Source organism: Pangasianodon hypophthalmus, chromosome 4 (genome assembly GCF_027358585.1).
Source record: "Pangasianodon hypophthalmus isolate fPanHyp1 chromosome 4, fPanHyp1.pri, whole genome shotgun sequence".
Taxonomy (NCBI): domain Eukaryota; kingdom Metazoa; phylum Chordata; class Actinopteri; order Siluriformes; family Pangasiidae; genus Pangasianodon; species Pangasianodon hypophthalmus.
Window position 1 is genome coordinate 8,220,975 of NC_069713.1, and position 12,036 is coordinate 8,233,010.

At 40.0% G+C, this 12,036-nt stretch overlaps 1 protein-coding gene across 7 annotated transcripts in view; it reads left to right on the forward strand.

Annotated features, from left to right (window-relative positions):
- Positions 1–12,036, forward strand: part of LOC113526517 (zinc finger protein 521) — a 131,886-nt gene that overhangs the window by 22,347 nt on the left and 97,503 nt on the right. For all 7 annotated transcript variants that reach the window (XM_053233606.1, XM_026913620.3, XM_026913617.3 and 4 more), the window contains exon 3: positions 1,615–1,806. In XM_053233606.1, the coding sequence (XP_053089581.1) occupies positions 1,615–1,806 (192 nt within the window). The remainder of the gene's footprint in view (positions 1–1,614; positions 1,807–12,036) is intronic.

Below are 12,036 nucleotides of genomic sequence, written 5' to 3' on the forward strand. Positions count from 1 at the left end.
GTTAATGTGTGTTTTTTTTACCTCTCAAAGCTTACACATTTTTGACACTTCTTGGATAAAATATGATACCTAGAGGTAATTTGAGAGGATATAACCTTCCAGAGATTGATATTTATTAATGAATAAAATCCTTCACCATGGGCAACAATGCATTAATTTGATTAATTACACAGTGTGTTGCATCTTTGTTGCCAAGACAGGTCAGAGGGAAGGTTCTCACTAAAATATATTGAAATTTTAGTCATTGTGTTTTAAGTGGACACAGACGTTTAGGAAACGTTCGTTTGTGGTGATCGCCATTGATTATTCATCACAGTGACATTATGAGGAAGGTGTTTGACAGATGAGGCTTTGGATGCGCATACAGTGCCTTCCATTTGTTTCATGACTGTCAGCTCCATTTTGAGACAAGGTTGATGTAAGAATTGGCCTAGAAGGCTTGTTCCATTTTATGAATTAGATGGCCACTGCAGAGCCGCAAGATTGATAGCCAGCGCCATTGCAGACCTGGTTCGCCTTTGAAAGACAACACTGCAGATACGAGAATATTGATGTGTGCGACCCGTGGCTGCCTGCAAGCGAGGCTGAATTATTCAGGGAAGTGTGTCACATTGAGAGCGTAACACACACCAATCTCAGCTTTGCATGCTTTGTCTCGCTTTGTCTTCTGATCTGTTGAATTGGCAGACACCATGTTCAGTGCAGGGGTTCTGAATTCATCTCAGACATATTTTATGGGGTTTTTTTTGTCATGTTTTAAAACACATTGTGGAAGAAAATGTGATGCGGTCTAATGTGATGTAACTTACAAAAGTGCAACAAGTTCCGCAAATTTTGGGATTCCAGAAGAGGCAGACTCTTTGCATTTGGCTAATAGTCAGGTTAGGTTCCTGTTCTTTCTGGATGCACTTCAAAGAAGTGTATTGTCAAATTAGTGATGAAGACAATAAAATAAAATATTTTGCTGTGATTTAAGGTAGAAACTTTTGATCTACATTCATAACTGTTCTTGTAAGGACCATCACGTCTCCGTACTACCAGTATCACACATTTGGTCTAATGCTTAGAACCGTTCTTTGGGTGGCTTTCTGAGAAGGTTCTACTGGAGCCTTTTCTGAATGAGACACTGTTGTAGGGATTTACAGTGAACCTTGAAGGGACAACTAGAAGAAGCATTAATGTGATCGATTGAGCTTTTTTTTTCTAATCTCAAAAAGATACATTTTTTTTAACTCACTTTAATTAAACACTTGGAAAAAATATGATACATAGAGATAATTGGGAATATAACCTTCTGGAGATCGATATTTATTACTTAAGGTGTAATCATGTCTCTTTACTACAAGTATCACACAGTTGGTCTAACACTTACAGTCGAGTCATTTTTCCTTTCAATTCTTAGCTAAAAGCCATGGAGACATATAGAGATAATGAATACAATAACAATTCAGTTTTAATGTTAAACCGATTAATATTTTCATTAACCTAATTTTATCCAATTTTATACTTCCATGACTCCTAGTTAATAGCGTAACTCTTGCAGCAGTTGTCCCAATGGACGCAGCACCCAGCAGTGACCATGACACTCTGTCTTTCCGTTGTTTTCCACTACAGATCGCGAGTGTGCCCCCGACACGGTGTGTGAAGATGCCGAGGACGGGCGTCTGACGAGGAGGAGGTGCTCTCCTGGGGAAGGGGACGAGGGGGAGGAGGAGGACGAGGAGCACAGCTGCCGTTCCTGCCACCAGGTTTTCGACTCAGCGAGCGATCTTAGCCAACACAAGATTAATCAATGCCAGCTGACAGGTAAACAATGCTCACTCCATTCCTCTTAGCTTATAGCCTAGCTTAACACATAGCACCACCAAAACCTGCCTCTTGGGTCTTGTATGTCCTCTGTCCTTTGTCTTTCTTATTTCTTTCTAAAGATAATTCAGTTCTAACAATCTGTCCTCAAATTACCATGGCACATCATAATTAGGATTAAATGACATCTCTCAAACAATAACACATATAACACAGAGTTTGGCTAATGACTTCCTCCTGCAATATTCTGGAGCTTGACGAATATCCAATGAGTGTCTGAGGGTCACTGGAAGATGAGTGTCATTTCTTGTCTGATGTATTAACACGACTAAAAATACCCTGACAGCGAGGGCTGGGAGAGCTAATGATATCAGCTAAAGGCTTTTGGTGGACTGGGCGTCCTCTTTATGTTATACTAGCTTTCAGTCTTTGTAACTGATCTAGGTTACTGGAGTTCACTATGTTTCACATTAGTCCTGTTATTTGTTTTGTAACTCATTATTTATATTTTGCATACTTGCCAGTTGGACAGTAATTCTCCTCCATGAGAAATTGTTTATCTTTGCAAAAACATAGCATTTTATCATTGTCAGATCACCAAAAGAAGGCATATGAGGCATTGCAGCCTTCTTGATATTTCAGCTTTGAGCTACACTAGTACTAAACTAGCACTAAGAGGGGAAAAAAAAACAGAAAAAATCTTGTTCATCAAGAGACAAATGCAAAGAAACAAGACAAATTCCAAGACTTTATATATAGCTCAATGCATCACACCAGTATGCATACAATAAGTAAGGAATAAAACACTTGGGAACATGTTGTTGCAGGAAGATAATTAACAACGAGGTGATGTGAATCAGGTGATGTGAAGAAGAATTACTGTTACCTGCCCAAAGTCGCAAAAAAACGAAGCTAAAACAATAACAAAAGCACAAGGAAAACTGAGAACAAGCAGCATATACCATATTAGGAACTGGAGACTCATTCCAAGTGTTAAATATAAGTTTCTTCACAGAAACTTCACCACATCAATGTTTATACATTTTTATTTGATAAACAAGAACACATTATTAAATCTGCTTATTATTAGTCTTAGATTATGTGAACATTTGCCTCACGACTCCTTCCGAATGAGCTGTTAATATAGGAACAGTGTATTATTGTCAGAGCTGCCGTTGTAGGTAGGACATTAATCAACGCCTTGTGACCAATCAGAATTGAAAATTCAACAGTGCTGTGGTTTGCACTTATAACAAAAGAATGATTATTCTTTCAGGAAACAGGGTTGATTCAAAATGTATAGCGAAATGAGTGTATCTGGCCAAAAAGAGATTGTTAAATAAATATTTTCACTAGGAAGCAGTATAGGTTCTGAGTGCAGGTTTAGTCCAGCGAGCCGAGCACCTCCTCTTCCCTGTAGACCAGATTTATTTTAGCAGTGACAATAAGCCTTTGTGTGTCTTTTCATCTGAAATGTATAACAGCTCTGTATGAGAGAGAGCGAGAGAGAGAGTGGTTTGCATATGTGCAATGTGCGAGTGATCAAAATTCTCTTGTATCTAACCACAAATTACAGGGCATGAATGACTTGGATCGGTCTCCCGTGTCTAGACAACCAGAAAGATATCCCATCTGAGTATTACGAAGACTTTCCGTTCACTGGGAGCTCCTTGATTTGTGAGGGAATAGATTTTATGAACACGTTGCACATGTGGTAGAGTGTGTGTGTGTGTATGTGTGTGTGTGTGCAAACAGAATGAGCAATGTCTATGATAAGTCATATTGTTTTATACCACTAGCAGGTTGTAACTAATAATACAGTCTAGACTTAAAAGTAAAAAAAAAATCCACAATGAATGAATATTAATTTTTATAAATATAATGTGATCTTCAATGACACCCAAGCTTTAGAAGTTCTTTGGTCACTTTGGTTAATGGTTTCCTTCATTACCCACAATGCTGTTCGACTTCTTGCTGATAATGGTGCGGTGAGATATGCTGTCTCTTCAGCGGGGCTATATTCCTTTAGTCTGTCCAGCTTTCATGCTAATACCACCGCAAGTGACATCAAAGAGCGCTAACTAGCCAAGCCAAGTCTCTGTCATAACTCAGAGTTGTATAGCTGCATTGCATTCTGGGTATTTGAGTTCAACAATTGCATCACATCTCCACTATTTCTACATTGGATTTCTCATTAAAATAACATTATACATTGCTGGAAAATGGAGAGTGAAAAAACAAGCTCTTGCTCTTTTGTTTTTAGGAGCTAACTTCTCATAGGAATAATATACATATAGCAACCAACCAACGAATAGGTGGCAGAATCACTAAACACATCACAAATATTTCAATATAGACATATGTAATGTGTTTCTGGTTGGAATTTTCCTTTAAGAGAAGCTGGTTTGTTGTTCCTCGTGTTTCACTAAGTGTTTGATTTAAGTGACTATGGTTATTTTACCTCTTCTACCACTTGACAGTCTCATTTTTAAATATGGAGTCATGAGGGATGGGGGATGGGGGGTCGGTGTTTGATTTTTCTCGATTATGATCCCAGACCTCAAATGTTTCTGCCATCCTTTCCATTAGAGCAAGACCTCATTAACGTCAAGCTCTTAGACAAATAACTTCTAATTGAACAATGCCTGAAAAGCGGTTTGAATTAGACCCTCTGTGGAAGCCAAATAAAAGGACATAATTACCATTTGGGAACTGAGTAGACAGGTACATTGAAAATGCATTTTTTTTTTTTCCAAAGAATGGACGCAAATGGATCTTTTATAAAAAGCATTTTACGATCTGCATGTCTAATTGATTTTTAATTGCTGAGCGTTCAATCTGTTTTTCAAGTGGTAGAAAAGGAACGGCTTAGCGAATGCTGGACGTGCCTTCGTTACAGAATGTCGAGAGTGTGAGAGAAACACAAAGAAGGGGAAAAAAAGAAAAAAAGAGAGATGTAACATGTCACCCCAATCAATGGCTGCCTTTGTCTAGCCTAGTCTGGGAGAGGTTTATCACCTTTCCGTGCACTTAAGGCGCGACCGCTGGCCTGCGCCGAGGGAACCGCTGGAGTATGGATCGGCCCGTGTCCCTCCTGCGATCGGCGCTATTGATCGTGTTAATGCTGGACTGCAGAAGGAGCCGGAGGAAGAAAGATGAGGCAGAGAAAGAGAGGGAGAGAGAGGGAGAGAGAGAGAGAGTGAAGAGTGAGAGAGGGGAAGGGAAAGAGAGAGGTGCACATGCTGCAGGAATGTGTCTCTAGGGAGCAGGCCATCTTCGACTAGGGCAGGGCTGGAGGAATGCTTGCGGCACCCCACCTCCCACTCTCGTCTTCTTCGTATCGACCCCCTCTACGCACACATACACACTCCCTTCAGCAGGGACTCTCCAGATGCTTGGGCAGGGCTGCAGGAATGCCTCCCCAGGGACTCGGCAGAGTCGGGTGGATGGAATTCTCCCCAGGAGAGGTGGAGGAAGCAGAGCGGAGGTATATTTACCCCCTAAAAGCCTCCTGTGCTCTCTGGTTCTGGCTCTGGCTCCGGGACGGCTGCGGATCAGGTTTCTGCTCTTTAAGAGCCCGTCATCCTCATTCATCCATACGTCTGATCAAGGTCAGGGGAGTTTGGGTGCAGGTTTCAGGTCAGATCCTCGCCTCCTTTAACTCGACCAAACCCTTGTGAGGAGTAATTCTCTCTACAAAAAGAAATTGATCAAGGAGGAGAAGTGTTAAAGAAATCCAGTACAGTGGCAGTCAGATTTTGCTTAGGAGGCTTAACACTTGGTGCACTCTAGGCAACATGCGAGAAGAAAGCAGCACTTTTATTGATATGCTTGGCCATTACCGAGCGCATTCCGGTTCAGAGACTAGAGACTCCCCGAGCACAGTACACCAAGCACCTTTCCTCTACACTGAGAGCCAGCAAGTATGCTTGTTAATTGCTGTCATCTTTTAACACCTGGAAAAACAATGAGATGACTAAACACTCCTCGCTAAGGCTGGTACGCACTACAAGAACTGATTAGCATTAATGGTGAGGCTTAAGACTGGGAGTCACGTTTCAGTCCCAGCTGCACTGTGTTCTGTGTCTGCGGATCCTTGGGAAGCAAATGCCAATGTTTATGTTGGGAGGGAGGCATGGCGAGTTTCTCTCTGGTCACAAGAAAAGAGCAACAATTTTAACAATAAAATGTATGGTCTTAAAGAAAAACTCAACATTTTTCAATTTCATCTCCATCTACTGCATCTGTTGCGCACATCTGGTTAGCCCAGTCATGTTTACCTGTACTGAGAAGAGAACAGAGAACCTGCTTACTCAAAACTCAGCGAGACAATTTAGCGAGACTAAATTGAAAAAAAAAAAAAAACTAAAATTAAAACTACATTTAAAATACCTAACTGCAGTATATAACACATTTCAAAACTAGAACTTTTTATTATCTAATAATAAAGGCCTTAAGATGAGACAGACATGTTCTTTTATAGTTTTATCAAATGTTAATCATTATAATGATGCTAATTCACAAATCTTGAAAGATTAGTCTCTTCTTTGCGAATTTGCTGTATACATAAATAAATATTAAAGTAACTACTGAGTATTACACCTGACCTCAAAGTTGGAAGCATAGTCTCTTCTTTCTGGGGAAAAATAATAACAGAACCACTGATTATTACAACCTCGCTGTTTTCGTAATATTGCCTCACTATTTTCTTTTGTTAAAAAAAAGCTAGCTAACAATGAAAGTCTTATGATGAAAGGCACATGAGATAAAGTCTTTCCAAAGCTGTTCTTTTGTAGGTTCAGCAAAAGTTTAAACACTGGAGCATAGGACTTTGCGATTATTTGTATTTTTATTGTTATTGCGTTGTGGGTTTCTGCGATGAAGACATTGTGGATGGCTGCTTTATAAACAAGTGGCATAAAAGTTGGAAATAATGGTGTAAGTCCATTATGCGCACACAGCAGAGTGTCTCTCTCTCTCTCTCTCTCTCTCTCTCTCACACACACACACACACACCTGAACACTCAATCATAATTTTATTAGCCATTAGGCTGAAAAAAGATCACTGTCCTAAGTTTAGTGTGAAGTGTGTCAGGCAGTTGTGTCTCAATTTCATTCAATTTCATACAAATGAAGTAGTATGAAAAGATATGAACACTAACCCTGTCCCTAACACTTGCCTTAGCATTTGGATCATTTATATAAAGTGAATTATTATTAATAATTATTAAAAATTATTATTTATTATTTTTGGATTTCCAAGAATGAGCCCGTGTTGGAAATAGCCCATCTCTGAAAGGACTAATTATAAAAATTCATAAGATTTTATACAAGATTTTCAAAAGATTGGCATAGGTCTGTATTATGAATGAGTTTTGAGTGTTTTCTTTATACATGAAATGTCTAAACTGAAATGATTGTATATATATATATATATATATATATATATATATATATACACAGTAGAAGAGGGTTGTGCTAATGGTTCCACTGTCATACACTGGAGAATGTTAGCTGTGACTTCTTCACTGTGGGAAAATTATTAAAAAATATTTTTGAGAGACATCATGCCCTCAAGAAGAAGCCCTTACTTTGACCCCATACTTATGTTGAGACACAGTGAGAGAAAAGTGCAACTTTAACAATTCCACAGAACTCATTTTTTTTTTTTTTTTTGTAATAAAGAAAGAAAGGTGAGAGTAACCACAGCAAGCCTCCAGCTCGCTTACAGAAATACATCCTGTCACTCCCAGAAACGTCCTCTCTCCATGCTCCGGCCGCTCCCCCAGTGGAGATTATTTCCTCTCTCATTTCCCCGAAGCTGCTGCTTTCCTTCTGTCCTTCTGTGGAAAACCTTCCCCTTTGCGAGGGCCCTTGCGAGGTGGCCTTTTTAATAAGTGCCTTTCCCCGTTCTCATCATGGCACAGAGAGAATAAGCTAAGCACGCCTCAGCCAGATGGCCAACGATAATGAAAGCGATTCAGGGTCACAAGTAGAGGGTGGAAGAGGAAAAGTATGCCTTGTGCTAAAAATCCTAACATGCTTTTAATGAACAAAACAAAACTGTGTTAATAAGTCTCTGTGTTAATAAGGTTTTCATTCGTGGGTAGCCATATTCGTATGCACAAGATGACATATTCCTATAATTTTTGATTAAAAGATGACAAGAATGGTGCCATGTTGCTCTACAGCTCGTAGTTGTTTAGTCGTAAATGGGCTTGTTTTTTTTTTTTGTTTTTTTTATTTAACTGTCTAACTGTAGGAGTGTGTTTACTGGTGAAAAAGCTTTAACTTTCTCTTTAAAAAGCGTGTGGAAAAAGAATTCCCTTCTGGTATGGATAGATTTTCATTGAGGATCAGGGTGAAAATTGAGAACTCGCAAAGCGTAAAGAAAATTATTAATAATAATGTAACTGCTGATTCTTAAACCTTTTTGCTTAGTAACCTAGCTAGCTAGCTAACCGAAACCCTACGCTCCCTTCAAGGACCATCTTCAACTGTCTGATTTGTTCTTTAAGCAGTAAATAAATTACATTAGTAGATCATAACTGTTGTAAATATGTCATGGAAAATGTCGTACACTCTCGTGTCCAGTGTTAAGTCATTACCTGTAATGCTGACTTAACACTGCTATACAACTGGATATAAATGGTGGTAGTAATTGTTATGATAGCCATCTTGATGTTTGATGCCATGCCTGTTTACAGTACATGCTAATATTTTGCTAAGTGAGTTATGGTAAACCAATGTTTTATGACAGATATTATGGTTTATACATTATCAAAACTGTCTGAATGTAATATATTTTCTACCGTGATCTTCTGATTGTATTCATTCTAATAAAATGCTAAACTAGTGCTAGACTTAGCATGTTATGTAAGCTGTAATGACAGCAAACAATACCGCTATGATGACGTTTTATGAAGTGAAACAGTTAGAAACTAGTATTATTCAGTGGCTGTGGTAGTAAACATGTTATGGCTGGTTATAAAGTACATAATTGTTATAAACACATGCTAACTACTGTAGCAAGAAAATTGCATGTGATATAAAAATTAAACCGCTGTATTATACCAAATACTGATAAGGTAACGTTCATACCACGGCGCTGCTGATGTCATGATTCTGATCAGAAATCAGAAAATCAGAAGGTCAGCTAGTGTTGATTCATTTTCTGTAACAGCAGATCTCACAGTAGTTCTGGCTGTAATTCAAATCAGAGGTTTATATACCTGCACTCGTTCTAATATGTTACTGTTTCTATAGTAACAGCAAAGGGACATGTATGGTGGACATAAAAATTTTAAAAAAGTGCAGTTGTGTTGTTGATATGGTGAAGTTTTCTGTGAAGAGATGTTTAACCTTTATGGAAGGAGTCTCCAGTGTCAGTGCTCTGTAACAGTCAGATTTCCACCATGGGTAAGTCTTCAGAATGGAGGAGAGAGTGGTGAGGGAGTGACTGTTTATAGCTGCTATAATGCAAGTGATCATTTATTTTGATGTGATAATGTCAGTCTACACTGCTGTAGACCTTTATGAAGAAATATAACTGGTCTTGATCAAATCATGATATCCAAAAATATATATTTCCAGATGTTAGCATGTTACAGATGCAGCGTTATTAACATCAAGCGCAATGTTAATTCTGGAATTAGCAATTCCTCCATGTTTGAGGCTAGGTGTCATGAAGCTTTGATGTGATGTGATGAGATTGGCAGAAGATAAATAGGATCAGGCGAGAATATCACTTTCCGAGTTGTCGCCCTGCTTGAAAAGAGACCTCATGGTAGACTGAGCTCACTGAATCGATCCCAAACCCACCCTGAGTGCACAGTGTGAGCTGATATGCAGGCTAACACATTTACGGTACTGAGACGGTGTGTTTCTGTGTCGGCGTAGGCAGTGATGTATGACGTTATTTGCGCATTTGGACGTTGTAATCATTGAGGAAGGTGCCATTGTGCTCTTCCTCGTGGGTGTGTGTGTGTGTGTGTCTCCTCACCGCCTGTGTGCGGAGTCTCCTGCGTCTCCTCTCCAGTGCCTGAAACATTAGCGGGAGTGTCATTAGGCATTCAAAGCAGCTGCAGTCTCGTGAGATGTGCCTCTTTGCTTCTCCCCCAAGCTTCACGCTGCACATTATGCACTGGATCAACTATTTATTGGGCTTTTGTCAGAAGCTCGCCGTGCTGCTCGGCTCAGCCACAATGAGAGGAAGTGAGAGGAGATGCCTCGCTGTGTGAGCTCCTGGATGTCTGCGTTTCCTCCGTGTTCTCTTAATTCCTGCCTGTAAGGAATTTTTTTGCTTTTTTGTTTTGAATAACACACACATGCATCCTTAGGAGGATCTTCAATTGACATATTTATTAATCTCATTAACCAAAATGATACATTTTGGCTCGTTTAATCTTTTTTTTACAGTTGTAAAAAAAGAAGTCAAATGTCCCAACGCTGCCAGAACTGCTAGATATTCTTATCCTCATGGGGACATTTGGTTCTCAGTCCCTATCAAGATATAAAACATGCCAACACACACACATACATACATACACACACACACACACACACACACACCTGAAAGCACACACATGTAGGCATATAACTGATGCCAGCACATTTACTTCCTGACCCTAGTTAACACATTTACTCTTTGCCATTTCTCACGTTCTCTCTCTCTCTCTCTCTCTCTCTCTCTCTCTCTCACACACACACACACACACACAAACACATGAGAACAGTATAAAGTGCAGAAAATGGCTTTCAATTCTGTTCGCATTTGTCTGAACAGCTGTAAATGCTTCCTTTGAGAACCGTGTAGTGATGAAGGGGAAAGGCGTGCTTTAACCTTTCCTCCATTTACTACCATCTTCCTGCTCTCATTATTCTCTTTGACCTCACGTGTGAAGAGAACGAAAAACACGCTTGCAAATCTTCGCGTTTGTCTGTACTCTGTACTCAGGGACACTCTTACTTTCATCCCTACGGCCTCGTCGTGTAAACACCAGTGACAGCTGGTTGTGATATTGAATGGGAAGGCTTAAACAAATTCTACTTATCAGTATCAGGTTGAGCCTTATAGCATGGGCAGAAAGCTATGACTCATACACGCAGGAACACACACACATGCACACACACTCCTGATTTTGAGAAGCAAATGAAGAAATGAATTATCACAAAAGTAGTCCACCTAATTTTTGATTTTTTCCCCCATTTTCTCACCCAATAGCTAACTCTCCCCTGTCACATGACCACTACCGATCAGGGAGGGTGGGATAAACACATGCTTTCTCCAAGACACATGAAGCCTTTGTATGTTTTCCAACTGCTGTTCATGCGGCATCACAGGGTGGTATAACACACTCAGGGAATAGCGCTATCTGCCCTCTTCCGCATACATGAATGTAAAGACGCCCTCGATTGGCTAGTGTCACTGTGATTGACAGAGCAGAGACAGTATGCCAGCCCTCCTACCCCGAGAGCATGGCCAGTTTCCTTCTCTTGACTCCTGGCCACATCAGGATTCGAACCCGTGATCTTCCAATGATAGGGAGATTTTCTGTTGTGCCAGTTTCTGTTGTATTTCACGCACACCACCTCAATAACTGCTCGTGACGTGTTATGAATGTATCAGCGAAGTGGGTTTAAATAAATTAACTACAATGGATGCTAAATCTAGGGTGTTTGACTTTGCTCTTCTGTGAATCTACAGTCTAGAAAAGAAGTCAGGCACAATCTTTTTTTCTTCTTACCATTCTGTGTATTTTTATGGCTGACCATTGGTGGGGCTGTTGTTTATGGTTCCACTGAAGTAAAAACAATCCACTTCAAGCTCTTTAATAACAGAAAAAAATGTAATAAAGGGAAAAATGCAGCCTTATTTTCATTTTTCTTCAAAGAGAGTTTGGGCTTAGCCCCTCTAGCCCATTTATGCCAACTGGCCTGCCCTATTAAACACACACACAAACACACACACACACACACACACACACAGATTAGTCCTGAATCAGTCCTCCTCAACTGTGTTCGAGCTCTTCCTCGCCACTGTCTGAGCTGAGAAGAAGAATGGAGCATTAAATGTTAATAGGTCTGCGCTCGGCTGGAGCAGAATCACAAACCCACTAAAGCTCGTCTTCCTCTTCTGGCTGTGGAAGTGCGTCTGAATAGAAGTGCTGCCTTCTATCAGTGTCAGGGTGTAATGAAGAACAGTCCACCTTTGAATGCTCTTTTTCTCTA